The following is a 16,472-nucleotide window of genomic DNA, read 5'->3' as shown; positions in this document are numbered from 1 at the left end:
CCCTGTCATGCTCTGCCAATAAGGGACACCAGAGGGAGAGTGCGAGGCTGGAGGAAGGAGAGATTTTGCTCCTTGATTTGCTTGATTTTCCTCAGCAGCAGCTGTTCTTTATTTCTGTACACTTACAACCAGCCTCATCATGTCCCCTCAGAAATATAGGACCAGCTGGCTGGCACCCTCTTCTCAGAGGCTCAAAAACCAGCTCTGTAAGGCTCCACTACCAGGCCTCTAAATTCTAATAATCCCAAACTTTTTTCTTTGTTCCCTTGGCCACTGGGGTACAAACTGCTTCCTATACTTACTATCTCAATGTCTTTCCTCTGTGTTCCCCTTTTGTCTTTTTAGTCATCCAATACAGGACGAGCACCTAATCGAAAAAATCCAAAATCTGAAATGCTCCAAAATCTGAAACTTTCTGAGCACCTATGTGACGCCATGTGTGGAGATGGGAAGCCTGCGGTTGTTTTTTATTCTGTTGCTTAACAGCTGATGCAGGTATTCTGGTGATGCTACCGTGCTGCTTAATTACCCTGAACACATGATTTTTTCACCATATTAATGAAATGTCATATTTTTTACTGTTAAGTTCTTATGTGTAAATAAGTACAAGAAAATAACTGCTTATCGATAGCATATATATTGAGAGTCAGGAATGATGGTGATGCCAACCAACCACAGATTGTCCATATGGGTGGCTGAGACAGTGACACCTTTGCTTTCTGATGATTCAATGTACACAGACTTTGTTTCATGTACAAAATTATTTAAAATGTTGTATAAAATTACCTTCAGGCTATGTGTATAAGGTGTATATGAAACAAATGAATTTTGTGTTTAGACTTGGGTCCCATCCCCAATTTCATTAAATTTATGACAAGTATTTCAAAATCCCAAAAAAACCCCAAAATCTGAAATACTTCTGGTCTCAAGCATTTCAAATAAGGGATACTCAACTTGTACTTATTTAACCAATCCATACCTTAAATTCTCTGTGAAAAAATATAAGGGTATTTCAAAAAGTTCACGGAGTCATATTATTCTTAACTCTATTTTTCCATTTTTTTCCCCATGAGCTTTTTCAAGTACCTAATAGGTGTGATTTTCCTTTTTTTACCCCTTACTGGACCCTGCCTGATAGATATAACAGCCTTTCTGGTATATCAAAACTCTTACCAAAAGGCTTGAGATGGAGTACAATGAACAGAGGCATAAACAATAAACAAATAAATTCATATCCTAGAATACATGATAGGACCCAAAGCCAATTCAGCATTAAACATAATTAGCAAACCTCATCATAACAACACAGTAGAAGCTACAAGTCAAATTTTCCATAAAATAAAAAGGAAAAGCAATTGTCTGGGGTCCCTTTAAAGATTCTGATCCTGTCCATCAGTTCTGAACTGGGAGGTAAGAGTCTGACTCTGATCCTATCTTCCCCCGCTCCCCACTCCAACCTCACTGACGGTCAGGGGCAACCACATGATTTTCCCATCTTCTCCATGAGAGCTGCTTCATCCAGAAAGGAGAAATAATAGCCCATTTAACCTACACCAAGGTGTACTAGTCACCGTACAGGCAAATAAATGTAAAATCTTCTCTCCGACAGCTTAAACACAAACAAAAGATGCTTTAACTGAGGCATGTCACGTTTTAAGAAAAGGAAAGTTCTTTGCTTTGACTTTTAAGGGATTGTATGACTATAATAACCTGGGAAGATGATGAAAAAGCGCACTCTGTGTTCGAGAGAACTTACAGGTATGGCTGAATTCTGCTGGTAGGTAAGAGTCCAAATTTCTGGAATTGACCTTTCCATCAGCTGCAGAGTATCTTCAAAGGCCTTCTGTAGTTCCCTTCCTTGCTCATCAAACTCAAAGATAAAGAGTACCTTTAAAATATGGTATATTTCACCTAGAGAGAAGAAATTTGAGAGAATGGAGAGTTCTGTCCCCAGCTCCACCCCTAGAATCATACCATAGTTTCTTCCCCAAGCAAAAAATTTCTAATATCACACCACAGTTGCTTTCTCCTACACTGTCTTCTTTCTTCCCAAATGCTGGAGTAATTCAAAACATTTACTACAAAAAGAAAAACAAATACACCGGGGCCCAGGCAGGAAGCAGTGTCCCACAGTCTTTTATCCTGGCTTAAGTGCAAATCTCTCGCAGTTCAGTCAGGAGGTCGCCAAATGGAGGAAGGCTTCTCAGTGACCAGCTGAGAAAGGCTGTTTCAGGAATGTGCACTGAAACGACCCTTCCTGCTCCAAGTTTTCATTGTTCCTCAATCTGGGAAAATTGTATCTTAATTCCCTAATGAACTCTGCCTGTCCATGTGGCCTATTTACCGTTTTGGGGGGTCAAGGAGCATCATAAGTATAGAGAATATACCTTTCAATTTTTCAGCGTTCTGTACCAATTCGCTCAGTGCCTCCAAAAGGGCCAGATCCTCCAGTGGACTCCCTTCCTTAAGGCTGTGCTTCTTTCGCTCTGCTTTGCGGCGATTCTTAGATGATCTCCTGTTAGAAATTAGACAGATGTTTAAAAAGGGGCTCTCCCTGTGCTGAACAGACTAAAATGAAGATATCTGTTGGCCACCAGCTTTCTGGGAAGCCAGAGAGTCTACAGAGAACATTTGTATTTGGGAGGAAAATGGTGACACAGTGTTAAAGCCACACATAAAATAAAATGGGGAGGGCCACATCTCATAGACAGGAAATAAGGAAAACTCAAAAAGGTGATGTTTTACCTTGAAGTTTTGATTAAAAGCTTTACAGAATAAAATGAGATTACATGTAATAATATTCTGGAACTGAATAAACAGAAGAACAACCAAACTGAATTTTATAATCAAAAAACTAAATAAATTTAAAAGCAACAAAATAAAATTTAAATAAGGAGATAGAGACATACTAGATTAGAATCTGAGTATAATAAAATCTATAGGAATCCCATTCTTTCCTGCTCCAGGTCTTTAATCATGACATCTGTTTTGTCTGGGACTTCCTCTTCCCAACTCTTAAAAGCCCAGTTCTAGTTGCTTTTCTTGCAGTTTCTTATCATCCCACACAACTCCACAGATCTCCATTCTAAATTCCTAAAACACGACTCAGTTTAAATATATAATCTTGCAATGTTTTGTGTCTCTCAAGCAAGACGATAAGCTCTCATAACTCATATCTCCTTATAAGTTTTTTTTACATATGGGTATTCAATAAATACTTCTGACAAATTACTACACTGGGTAAAGTGTGATGACTTATTTTATATTTATGACCTCCTCCAATCCTGAAGAAGCCTGAAATCTTTTTTCTTCAGAATTGTTTCATTTATTCAGTGCCCACACATAATAATCACTTGATGTTTCTTCAATGAATAAAATCAGGTATTACATAAATTGAGTACCCAGTAGAAGTGTCTCATGGGCAGTGGGCAAACACACAGGCCACAAAGCTGCAGAAGAAAACATTTCAATACCAAGTCTAACCTCTTAAATATGCTGGAAAACTCTCTGCACAACTTCCACATGGCATTGATGAACAGCCTCCCCACTCCCACTGCACTTTCCTAGCAGAAAACCAACCTCTTTGCTTCTACTTTCTCCATATACCCAGGGGATAGTCAATATGCCAAATAAATAGGATACATACGCTGATATCCTGGAGTTACTATGGGAATATCTGCCACTCATCTCACTGCCACTCACAACACTGCTAGTTTCAGAGAAGAGGTCTGACTCTTGACCACGGGGCACCTCATCATCTAGGAAAGAAGAACCAGATGTAGACAAAAACATTCCCTGCTGGTGTGGGTTTGCCTTCAGTGAGGTAAAGGGACTTCAGTCAACCAGGGCATATTGAAGGACAAATGAAAATTATATAAAAGTTGTTCTCAAAATGAATGAGATAATATTAAATGATAAAGTTATTGTTACTATACATCAGTAGTTTACCAAAATTCTTTGTTTCTTGGAAACAAGGAAACTCATTTTGTAAAACACAGAAGTGGTCAGCTGCTCTGGTTGGGTGGGGATGATGGGAACGTGTGGCAGATCTCTTCCCACTCATGTTTGACCCTGCCCCCAAGTCCTTCCCCAACACACACAAACACAGACATATATAGCCCCTATGGGGTTTCACAGAGGCCTGACTTCCACATGGCCCAGTAATCAAAACACAGGAGGAACACTAAGCAGCTTAGACAATGTGCAGCGTTGCCTGCCCCCAAGTCCCCTGCAAGTATCAACAGTCTTCACACACTCACCCAGATTCACATGCTGTGCTTGCTCCTTGAGCTCTCGAACCACCGATAAACGGTTTTTATGGCGACTGAATGTGGCTGTCTGAGAGTTGAGAAATGCCATATAATTTTTCTGGGCTGAGGATGCAGAAAGGAAAATAATTTGAGCATAACGTTTAAGCAAAGAGAAAAAACCAAGTGGGGGAGGCTGGTAAAGGAAGACTAGAATTCAACAAAAAGAGAGGTTACTAGGTGTTCCAAGCAAGACTTTTTCCTTAATGAGCATTACTGTACTAGAGATTGAGATTCCAGATATTAGAGTTCAACACCAGCCCAAAATACTCTCTACCACCAAACTTGTAAAATTACCTAAAAAAAGACTTGGTACCTAACCCAAAAGAGGACTGGCAGATAAAAGGAATGCACAGGAAGCTGTTAACAAAAACAGGAGGAAAGCTACTCAAATGTTTCTTCCTAAACATCCATCAAAATGCCCACAGGTATGGAATAAATGTATCTAATGGTTTCTGAAAATTACTGTCCAATGAAAAATACGTGACAGAAAAATGACACTAGTAGAATATATGGGAAAAAAACAAAATGCTACTATACAAGGACACATTTTATTAATAGATACAAGGCCTATATAGATGAATTATCAGCATTTTTCAAGTTCTCATTAACATGAAAAGACAAGGAAAGAAGAGTGGGCTAGATGGACTGTTATATAGCCAGGAAGGATGCTTTCAGTATCCGGTTAGGGGTACCTGAAGTGAATGATACAAAATGTACCCTGCCAACAATTTTAATCAGGATGTGGGAACCATAAACTTCATTTGCAAAGGTTCTTTCAATTTTTATTTTTAAAAAACTCAAACCTAAACAAAAATTACAATAGTTCAATGAACACACATATATACCCTTCACCTAGGTTTACCAATCGTTAACACTTTACCACATTTTTTGATTCTTGTTTTTCTCTACATGTATGTACACACAAATACCCATCCATTCACGGACACACACTCTCATTACCACTTCTGTAGAACCTTTTGAGAGTACGTTGCAGATGCAATCCTGCACTCCTAAATATACTTCAGCATTTATCTCTTAAGAATAAGGATATTATCTTACATAACCACAACACAGTTATTAAATGCAAGAAATTTGCCATTGATACAATACTATTATCTACTATATAGTTCATATTCAAGTTTACTAACTATTCCCAAACAAAAAGATTCTTAACTGCATTTTATCATAGGTTTCTAGCATTCAAATCTTTTATGTGTTACCATTTAACAGTTTACCATATTAAAAATTCTGGTCAGAATTAAATATTATATCCTGTGGGGAATTCTGATTGGGTTCACACAACATATTAAAAATGCAGTAACAGAGAGAGTACTCTCCCATCTCTCTCCTCTCTTTCTCTATACTTACAAATGAGGAATTCCATCTAAAACATAACCCTCACCTTCTAAAATGGAAGGCTTTATGTTGGTTTCTATAATATCCAGTCTGTTATATTTGTATACCTAAAAAGAAAAACATGACAGTTTTAGGCAGGAGAACTTCTAGTCAGGTGAGTTAAGATACTTGGAAAGAAAGGAATCACTTTCAGCGGTGACCAGGACATTTTCCCGAAAAGCAGGCCAACCACAAGGCAGGCAAAGAAATTCAACTCATTTCAGTAAAAACCAGTAATATTTCAAGTTTGGAGGACTAATTCCAAACATTATCAAGGGTAAATTTTTAAAGTGGATTTAAAAACACTGCTTATTCTTAGACCAGGAACCTGAGCTATTTCTGCTTAATTTCATTAATCTCAGAAGACAAGGATTTCAGCTGACCTGGTCTCCCTTGCTCTCTCTCTCTCTCTCTTTTTCTCTCTGCTTAGCACCCAACATATACAGGATTATAAAACTTCTCTTACCAGCCTCAGAGCTTCTTCCCAGGCAGCTCCTTTTAACAGCAAGAGCACAGCTTCTTCATAATCCTGACAAGGGAACAGCAAGGAAGGCAGCAGATGAACAGAGCAAACGTGTCAGATGTCATCATAACCAACTGCAAAACTGCCCACACAGCTGCCTCTATCTCCCTGGCCAGCCTTATACCTTTCCTACAGTCCCACCTCAGCATTATGCCTGGCCTGGAGGCCATGCTCCATAAGTATTGATACAAAAGACAAAGTAGGGGTGTATATTCTGGAAATAATGACAAAACAAAAGGTAAGTATCATCTCTCTACATCCCTAGACATCAAAACCACCAGAAAGGTCTGTTAGAAATGCCCATTTCCCTAGCTTCCTTACTAAGTTTGATTCAGCAGGTCTAGGTGAGCTCCAGAACTGTTAATGAGTCCACCACACTTTGAAAAAATCGTAGACTAGAATACTGATTTTCTAAACTTTTCCTTTTTTTCTCTTTAATGTTTATTTTTTTCTCTAACTTTTTATTTTGAAAAACTTCAAACCTACAGAAAACTGAAAAATGGGTGTAATAAATACCTGTATACCCTACAGTGCTCAGTTTTGATATTGTACCCTTACCAGTAAAAATATTCTGACCACGTGCCTCAATATATAATTATTTAATGAGCTTATAAATCATATAAAACATATTTTTTAAAAGATAAAATATATGAGACGATTGATTTCTTCAAATAGTCACTATCATAAAAAGAGGCGAGATTAAAAGAGAATCAAAGGACATAAGATACAAAATGAAATACATGTGCCTAAATTTTAAGAACCATTAGAGAAACTAGAAAATTAATTATTAGATAGGATTAAAATGTGTTAATATGAAAAGATGGAGATATAACACAAAGCAAATAAAGAATAAGCACATAGAGTGCAATTTTATTTTGGTTAAAAATACATGTATGCATGCATAGAGAAAACTCTGGAAATACAATAAGGTGCTAAAAATATCAATCTTGGAGTGTTACGAATAAGGTATTTTTATTTTCTGGTATTTGCCTTCAGCATTCTAAACAATCTATAATATGTATATACTACTTTAAATAAGTTATTTTAGTTAAAAAGATAAGTAAATATTTTCTTCCCATACCCCAATCCACAAAGGAACATAGTAGGATGTGCTGTTTGACACACTGTGAGTGCATGTTTTATTGAAGTGAGATTCACGTAACACACAATCATTTTAAAGTGTATAATTAGTGGTATTTAGTGTATTCTTATTGTTGTGTCCTATTTCAAAAGTTTTTCATTGTCCCATAAAAACACCTCATACCCATTTAGTGATCACTCCCAATTTCACACTCCCTCCATCCCCTAGTAAACTCTAATCTGCTTTCTGTCTCTATGGATTTGCTTATTCTGGACATATCACATAAAAGGAACCATACAATAGGTGATCTTTTGTGTCTGGCTTCTTTCACTTACCACAATGATTTGGAGGTTCATCCAAGTTGTAGCATGTATCAGTTCTTTGTTCTTTTTTATGGATAATCCATTCTATGTTTATATCACAATTTATTTATCCATTCATCCACTGAGGAACATTTAAGTTGTTTTCACCTTTTGGTTACTATAAATAATGCTGCTATAAACATGCAAGTACAAGTTTCTTTGTGGACATGTTTTCATCTTTCTTGAGTATATACCTAGGAGTGAACTGCTGGGTCACATGGTAATTCTAATGTTTACATTTTGAGGAACCACCAAACTGTTTTATTGTTTACAATAAAATTGTAAAACTGTACAATTTTACATTCCCACCAGCAATGTATGAGGGTTCCTATATCTCCACATCCTTGCCAATGCTTATTTTCCAATCTCCAGAACTCTTTTCATCTTGCGAAACTGAAATTCTATACCCATTAAACAACAATACGCATTTCCCCTCCCCCCAACTCTTGGTAACTGTCATTTTACTTTCTGTCTCTATGAATCTGACTTCTGTAGGGACCACAAAGAAGTGGAATCATACAGTACTTGTCTTTTTGTAACTATTTCCAATTTTTTGATTAAAGCTATTCTAGCGAGTATTAAGTGATAGTTTATGGTGGTTTTGATTTGCATTTCCTTAATGACCAAGGATGTTAAGAACATCTCTTCATGTGCTTGTTGGCTATTTGTATATATCTTCTTTGGAAAAATATCTATTCAAGTCCTTTGCCCATTTTTAAGTTGGTTTGTTTTTTGTTGTTGTTGTTGTTGAGTTATAAGAGTTCTTTACATATATTCTTAATATTAAACCCTTACCAGATATATGATTGCAAATATTTTCTTCCATTTTGTAGGCTGTCTTTTCACATTCTTGATAATGTCTTTAATGCATAAACATTCTTAATTTTTAAGTTCAATTTATCAACTTTTTCTTTTGTTGCTTGTGCTTTTGGTGTTAATTCTAAAAATCTATTGCCAAATCCAAGGTAATGAAGATTTATCCCTACATTTTCTTCTAAGAATTTCATAGCTTTAGCTCTTAAATTTAAACTGTTGATCCATTTTGAGTGGCCTGCAGTTTTTTAAAACTCAGGAAATATCAAATAAAAATCCATATTTCCAACTTCTCTTGAAAAAAGAAGAAATACGAAATGCATTCTGGGTTATTTCTAAATCTCCTTAAACAATAATTGACCATTTAATGCAAAAGCAATAGCAAATTATTATGTAGTTTATAATACACGTAGAATTAAAATGTCGTAAACAATAGCACAAAGGACAAGAGGGGGAAATGGAAGTATACCCTTGTATATATAGTATACTATTATTTGAAAGCAGAGTTGGGTAAATTATTGATATTTATTGTAAATCCTAGAGCAACCACTAAAATACTAAAACAAAGAAGTAAAACTAATAAGCCAATAGTGGAGATCAAATGGAATTATGAAAAATACTAAATCTAAAAAAAAGGCAAGGAAAGAGAAAACAAGAAACAAAGGATCACTGAGACAAACAGAAAACAAACAGCAAGATGGTAGGTTTAAATCCAACTATATTGCTATATGTAATCACATTAAATGCAAACATTTCAATTAAAAGGCAGGGATTGTCTAATTAGATTAAAAAAACAAGAACCAATCTCATGCTGTCAACAAGAAATCCACCTTAAATATAAAGACTACATACAGATAGATTAAAAGGATGGAAAAAGATGCCATGAAAAGACTAATCAAAATAAAGATGGTAGGACTATATTATTAGCATACAAATTAGATTTCAGAATAAGGAATATTAATAGGGATAAAGAAGGATATCTCATAATGAATTAATCTAGGACATAATCACAAACATGTATGCACCTATAACAGAGCTTCAAAATGCATAAAGCAAACACTGGTAGAATGAAAGGAGAAACAGGCAAAACACTACGCAGATGGAGATTCTAACACTCCTCTCCCAGTAACTGATAAAGGAAGTAGTGAGAAAATCAACAAGGATATAGAAAAGTAGAATAGCATGATCAACCAATCTAATCTAACTGACATTTATAGAACACTTCTTCCAATAACAGATTTCATGTTCTTTCCAAGTACACACACAACATTCTCTAAAACAGACCATTTTCTGGGCCGTACAACAAGAAGATTGAATTAATAAAAAATACTCTCTCTAATCACAACAGAATTAAAGTAGAAATTAATAACAGAAAAATGGCTGTCAAATCTCCAAATATCTGCAAGTTAAACACACTTCTAAATAACCCATATGTCAATGAAAAAAATCACAAGGGAAATTAGAAAATGAAGACACATGTCAAAATTTGTGAGATGTAGCTAGAGCAGTGCTTGAAGGAAATTATGGCATTGCATGAGTACTCCAAAAAGTCTGTGGAAAAATGGAATTAAAAGGTAATATGAATCTTTCCATGAACTTTTTGAAGACTTCTCATATGCTTAAACCAGAAAGGAAAAAAAGTCTCAAATCAATGACTTTAAGCCACCACCTTAAGAAACTAGAAAAGTAAAGAGCAAATTTAACCCAAAGCAAACAATAAGTAGGAAGTAATAAAGAAAAATTAATGAAAGAGAATGCAGAAAAATAACAGAGAAAAAAATTAAACATTCTTTAAAAAGATCAACAAAACTGATAAACCTCTAACTAAACTAATCAGAAAAAAAGACACAAATAACCAGTATCTAGGATGAAAGACAGGACATCACTATAGGTCCTATGGACAAAGGATTAGAGAATACTATGAAAAGCTTTATGCCAATAAATCTGACAGTTTAGGTGAAATAGACAGTTTAGGTGAAAGACACACCCTACCAAAGTTCATTCCAGAAAAAAACTGGTAACTTGAATTCAGGCCCAGATGGCTTTACTGGTAAATTCTACCAACATTTAAGGAAAAAAGTATGCCAGGATCTCAGCTGAGCTGTGACAGAGCTGAGCTGTCAGTTGTCAGGGAAGCTAATTAAAGTAACAAGCCAAAAATGAAAGTTAAGCCTTTAGTCACTGCATTGGTATGAGCAAGAGGCTAAAATCATAGAAAGTGTCAACTCCCTCTGTTCCATTATTCCCCAAGGAACCATGGTCAAGGGTCAAATGGATCAGTATAGACATGAGGGTTGTCTCACTGTTGAGGGAGCCCAGGACAAAAAGCATCAGCAGTTTTATGTGTGGATTATAATATAAAGCATATGTACTTCACAGGGCCTGGTTTTCCAAAGCCTTGCAGTTTCAAATATTGACCTTGCAGAGGACTATACTGTTAAACCATAACCCCACCTATGTCTCTTCCTGTAACTTCTTGGTCTGGAAAATAAATGCAGGAAGAGAACCCCAATTCGGCATTAATTTCCCAAATGGAAGGGTTGGCTCTCACTTGAGCATTCCCAGGGAGATTAACCACTTCGGGGCCTCTCACTACTCAGTAGAGATGGGGTTTGAGTAATCCTTTGCATCTCCATCACCCAGGGGAAGTGGGGTGAAAAATCCATGGGGGTATAAGCAATGCAAAGCAACATTTAGGGACCTTGGGAGATGCAGTAGGAGGGCCAGGAGTGAAAAAGTACTGGGCAATGAGTCAGAGTAGGGAAAAGTGTCTTCAAGGTTTCCCACTTCTTACCCCATAAGGAAGCCTAGACAGAGGTGCCAGAAGATGACCTTGGTCCAAGGTCTCAGATAGAGACCTAGGAATGAAGGCACCAGGGCTAGGAATGCAAATATGTGTAGAACATGACTGGCCAGGGGGCCCTGAGGTCCTTGCCTATAATGCACTGGCAGTACACCAAGTCTGGTGTGGGGAGGGCAGCTTTTTTTCCCATGTGGCCTCCTAGGCAAAGTCTGTAATTGCTATGGTCAGTTCTAAAAAATCACACACAGGTTTTTAACCAGGAGCCAGACTCCGCACATCAATTCTAAACAAACTCTTCCAGAAAAAAGAATAAGGAACACTTTCCTTCATTTTATGAGAGCAGCATTATCCTGATATCAAAATCTGACAAGGACATAAAAAAAACTACAAACCAAATCCCTCATGAAGAGAAACAAAAATCCTCAAGAAAATTTTAGCAAATCCAATCCGCCAACATAGAAAAATGATAATAAATGATGACCAAGTGGTCTTTAATCCAGGGATGCAAGGGGGATTAACAATGGAAAGTCAAACAATGTAATTCACCAAATCACTGGTCTAAAAACAAAAAACCAAATTATAATTGAAAATGCATTTGAGGCTAGATAGCTAGCTCTGTTGGTTAGAGCGTGGTGCTAATAATACCAACGTCCAGGGTTTGATCCCTGTATCAGCCAGTCAACAGAAAAAAAAAGTAAATGCATTTGACAAAACTCAACACCCACTCATAATAAAAACTCTCAGAATCAGGAATAGAAGAGGATTTCCTCAACCTAAGAGGGCAAGAATTGGCAAATTCTTCCTGTAAAAAGTTAGACAATACACATTTTTGGTTTTGTGGGCCAGACCACCTTTGTCACAACTCTTCAACTCTGTTGTAGTGGAAAAGCAGCCACAGAAAATATGTAAACAAACAGACATGGCAGTGTTCAAAAAAACTTTATTTATAAAAACCGGTGACAGAGGGCCTGCCTGTGGCTCACTTGGGAGAGTGTGGTGCTGGTAACACCAAGGCCATGGGTTCGGATCACTATATAGGGATGGCCAGTTAGATCACTTGGGAGAGCATGGTGCTAATACCACCAGGTCAAGGGTTAAGATCCCCTTACTAGTCATCTTTTAAAAAAACAAACAAACAAACAGGTGACAGGCTAAATTTGCCACAGGCTATACTTTAACAAATACTACCAAAAAAAGCATTAAAAAAAAAAAAGAAAGGCAAACATACTTAATGAGAAAAGATGACTGAATTTTTCCCCTAATATCAAGAAAAAGGCAAGGATGTCCATAACACTCTTATTATTTCTATTCAACACTGTACTGTAGTCTCAGCAAATACAGTAAGAATAGAAAAAAAAAATGAAATACAAACTGGAAAAGATATAAAACTGCCTTTATTCATAGGAACTATGTTCATTAATGTAGAAAATCCTAGAGAATCTACCCAAAAGTTTCTAGAACCAATAAATGAGGTTAGTAAGGTTACAGGATACATGATCAATACACCAAAAAAAGAAATCAGCTATACCTCCACATACTAGTAACAAAAAATAGTCAAGTCTTTAGATGACTCTGGCCCTGGCCAAACCTTAACTGCAGTTTTGTGAAAAACCCTGAGCAGAGCCCCAACTAAGCCCTGCCCAGATTCTTGACCCCTAGAAAAGATGAGATAATAGGAGTTTGTTGTTTTAAACTGCTAAGTTTTGAGGTAAGTTGTTACATAGCCACAGATAATACATACAGTATTAGTAGCCATGATAATATGAGGGTATTCAAAAAGTTCATTAAAGTTTTGTATCACCTTTCAATTCTATTTTTCCACGAACTTTCTAAAGTAGCCTCATACACCTGCTGTCACAGCAACACACCCAGTGTTGGAGTATAGGAGTAACTGAGGAACCCACACATCACTGGTGGGAACACAAAACGGTACAGCTACTGCAGAGAAGTTATGTGGCTCCTTACAAGGCTAAACATCCCCTAACCATGTGACCTAGCATTCCTACTCCTGTCCCCACAAAGATTTACACTAGAATGTTCACAGCTGCTTTATTCATAATCACCCCAAACTGAAAACAATTCAAATGTACATCACCTGGTGAATGGATCCACTAATTGTGGTATATCCATACAATGGAATACTACTCAGCAATAAAACAAACTGCTGATACAAGCTACAATATGGATGAATCTCCAAAGCATTATGTGAGTGAAAGAAGCCAGACTAAAAACACTATGTACCATATGATTCTATTTATATGAAATTCTAGATAAAGCAAAACTTCAGTGACAGAAAACAGATCAGTGGTTGTCAGAGGCTAGGAGTGGAGGGAGAAGACTGACTGCAAAAGGGGAAGTGGAGAACTTTTGGAGTGTTAGAAATGTTCTATATCATGACTATGATGGTGGTTATATAATTGCAAACATTTGTCAAAACTCATACAATTCTGCATTTAAAATTGGTGAATTAGTTCTATTATATGTAAATTATACCAAAATTGTACAATATACAATTTTATTGGATGTAAATTACACAAAATAATTTTATGAATTAATCTTCATTACAAAGAAAAAAAAAAGATTGTGGCATTTTATCTATTTAATTGACCTATATGGTATATCTTTCCACTGCACCCTCTCTACCCTCTTATGCATGTTTTATTCAGTGATGTTTTCAACTCAATCACCCAATATATTTTCTTTCCAGGATCTAATGATACAAAATTTTAATTATCGTCTTTCACTCATTCTTATTACATGAAAGACACTGAAATATTTTAAGAGCACAATTATGTTACATAATGTGCCCACCAGCAACAACTGTAAAAAACCACTCTCTCATCAAAGGCCAGAACTCCATGAGGCAATCCCTGGTGTTAACTGTGTACCTGTGTAATGTGAGTCTGTGGCCAGTGTACAGTTGTGTTATTTTCAAAGTAAGGCCTATCCTTAGAATCTGCTGTAAAACTGGGACCCCTCAAGCTGCCTGAGGTAAAAGAGACATTTCTAACAGACAAAATGGGAATAAAAGCCAAAAGAGTATTTAAAATTCAATTACTTTGTTTTATAATGACCCTTTTTCACTGTTTCTACATTGACAAAGTTAACAACTACCTTGAGATTTAATTTAGTACTTTCTACCAAGGTCAAACCACTAATACATATTATAGTAAAGCTCTATGGCATTCTACCTCACAAAACATAATTATTTAGAGATATGTTAAATTTAGATTTCCAAGTCACACCAGCAAGACAGAAGACCTTCGAAGGAAACACTATAACACTATCTCTGGACTTAACGGTTACCCATGGTTCCTTAAATTTCCATGCTCAGTAAGGTTCAACTGGGAAGTCTTTCCTTGTTTGGGGGCAGAGGAGGACTTGGGAGTAACTGAGTTTACCTGGGCATACTGCTCCAAAACAATGGCTGCATCATTGTGCTTCCTCTGCTCAACTAGCTTTCCTGTAAAGGTAACAATAAGAATTTGACAACAAAGTTAATCTTTGGCTGAAGTGCTTCTTTAACATTTATTTATTATGCATCAAACTATATGTATTTTGTGAATTTCTGTGAGAGGAATAGGTATGCAAACCATAGAGTCCTATCTTTAAGTGGCAGTTAGAATCTAAACTTAGCACAGGATTTGAAAATCATGTATAGTCAAAATTGGCCTTAGCTTGGCCGGTTAGCTCAGTTGGTTAGAGCTCGGTGTTACAACACCAAGTTTGGATCCCCAGGCATAAAAACAAACAAACAAAAGCCTTGAGAAATGTTCTGAAGGCATGCATGTGAGAAACTGACCTGGTATCTCTCACTAATCCATTTTTTCCTCTAACAGGAAGAAACCACTGTTTCTTTGGTTGAGCACTAGATGGAGGTAGTTGGCTTATGTTTGGGGGGTCACAAGGTATCTTTAGATCCGAGAATCACTCTCAGCCCAGTTGAAATAAATCACACTATGAGAGGTACACAGAACCCAAGGCTTACTAAGGGGCTAGAAGATTCACTATCCCATCTTATGCTCACTCCAGGGCTTATAACCACTGGAAAAAAATAAGTAAAATCACCTCCGCTATTTAAACAGTCATCTTTTCTTTCGTTTGCTGGTTTGTGTAATGTACACTCAAAGTGACTCCACTGTATAACATCTCAAAAATCTTTGACCACTGTCCTCCCCACATTTTTTTGCTAAATATCTGAGAGAACTAGGTATACTCCATCGTAAGTGGTAAATAGCAAGCTAAGAGTTGTGAAGAATGTAAGAGAAGATAACTGATCCCAAGAACAGAGCTAGAAGGTATACACTACCAATAACACAAATCCCTAAAGCAGAAGTAATGATGGAGCCAGAATGAATAATTAAAAGGCCTGAAATAAGGAATCTCAACATTTGCAAAAAGAGATCAGCTTGGAAACTGAGAGGGATTATGGAAGAGACTACAGATCTAATAACTAGAAAAAGAAAACTGATATCCTCACCTATTTTTATAATTCCAAGGAAAAAAGAATAATGCAAATAACAAAAAATATGTACACAAATTTAACAGTATATAACTTGAAATTTTTTTTAAGGACTACTTTCTTTTTTGAGACCACAACAACATTTACAAGACTTTTATAGAAAGGTAGGATAAAAAAATACACCAGTCGTTCCTTTATTTCAAGCACTGCTGAGTGGGTATAAAGCTATACAACGCCAGTTGTCAAGTAAGGCAAATCATAACTAAAGCCAAAATGTTTCATTATTTTAGTTATACTAAGTTTCCATTTATATTGTCAGAGCTAGGGCTCAGACCCTTCAAACCCATTGTACAGACTGGGTCACCAGAACCCTCACATGCCAGGCTGGGTCCCCAGACCCCTCACACGCAGGTCCATGCTAGGTAATTGGGAAAGATCCCAGGAGCTCTTGGCAGATGACACAAGCTCAATCCTCAGCAATGGCAGCAGCAGCTTACAGGTCTGCCAGTGGCAGCAGCCTCTCAGAGGGTCCCGGGGGCCCTGGCAGCAACAGCTTGCAGCAACAGCCTCCAGCAGCAGTAATGGCCTTCCCATGGCACCCCCAGGGGCATCCCGGGGGTGGGGAGCTCCGTGGATCAGAGCCACTCATCCTTTATAATTAAGTCCATAACCCAAGACACCTGGGTGCACATGCGCAATTACATTAGACAATAACCAAGGAAC

General features: G+C 37.0%; 1 protein-coding gene across 2 annotated transcripts in view; it reads right to left on the bottom strand.

The window, feature by feature from the left end:
• The window catches only part of ELP1 (elongator acetyltransferase complex subunit 1), an 85,779-nt gene that overhangs the window by 15,935 nt on the left and 53,372 nt on the right, over positions 1-16,472 (bottom strand). For both annotated transcript variants that reach the window (XR_010022129.1, XM_063081756.1), the window contains exons 29-35: positions 14,689-14,750; positions 6,172-6,234; positions 5,713-5,773; positions 4,260-4,373; positions 3,647-3,758; positions 2,388-2,515; positions 1,757-1,911 (exon numbers count right to left, since the gene is read on the bottom strand). Coding sequence is in view for 1 of the 2 variants with exons in the window: in XM_063081756.1 (XP_062937826.1) it covers positions 1,757-1,911; positions 2,388-2,515; positions 3,647-3,758; positions 4,260-4,373; positions 5,713-5,773; positions 6,172-6,234; positions 14,689-14,750 (695 nt within the window). In the remaining variant the exon portion in view is untranslated. The remainder of the gene's footprint in view (positions 1-1,756; positions 1,912-2,387; positions 2,516-3,646; positions 3,759-4,259; positions 4,374-5,712; positions 5,774-6,171; positions 6,235-14,688; positions 14,751-16,472) is intronic.

The sequence above is a fragment of the Cynocephalus volans genome, chromosome 17 (genome assembly GCF_027409185.1).
Source record: "Cynocephalus volans isolate mCynVol1 chromosome 17, mCynVol1.pri, whole genome shotgun sequence".
Lineage (NCBI taxonomy): Eukaryota > Metazoa > Chordata > Mammalia > Dermoptera > Cynocephalidae > Cynocephalus > Cynocephalus volans.
This window is presented reverse-complemented; position numbering and strand designations above follow the sequence as displayed.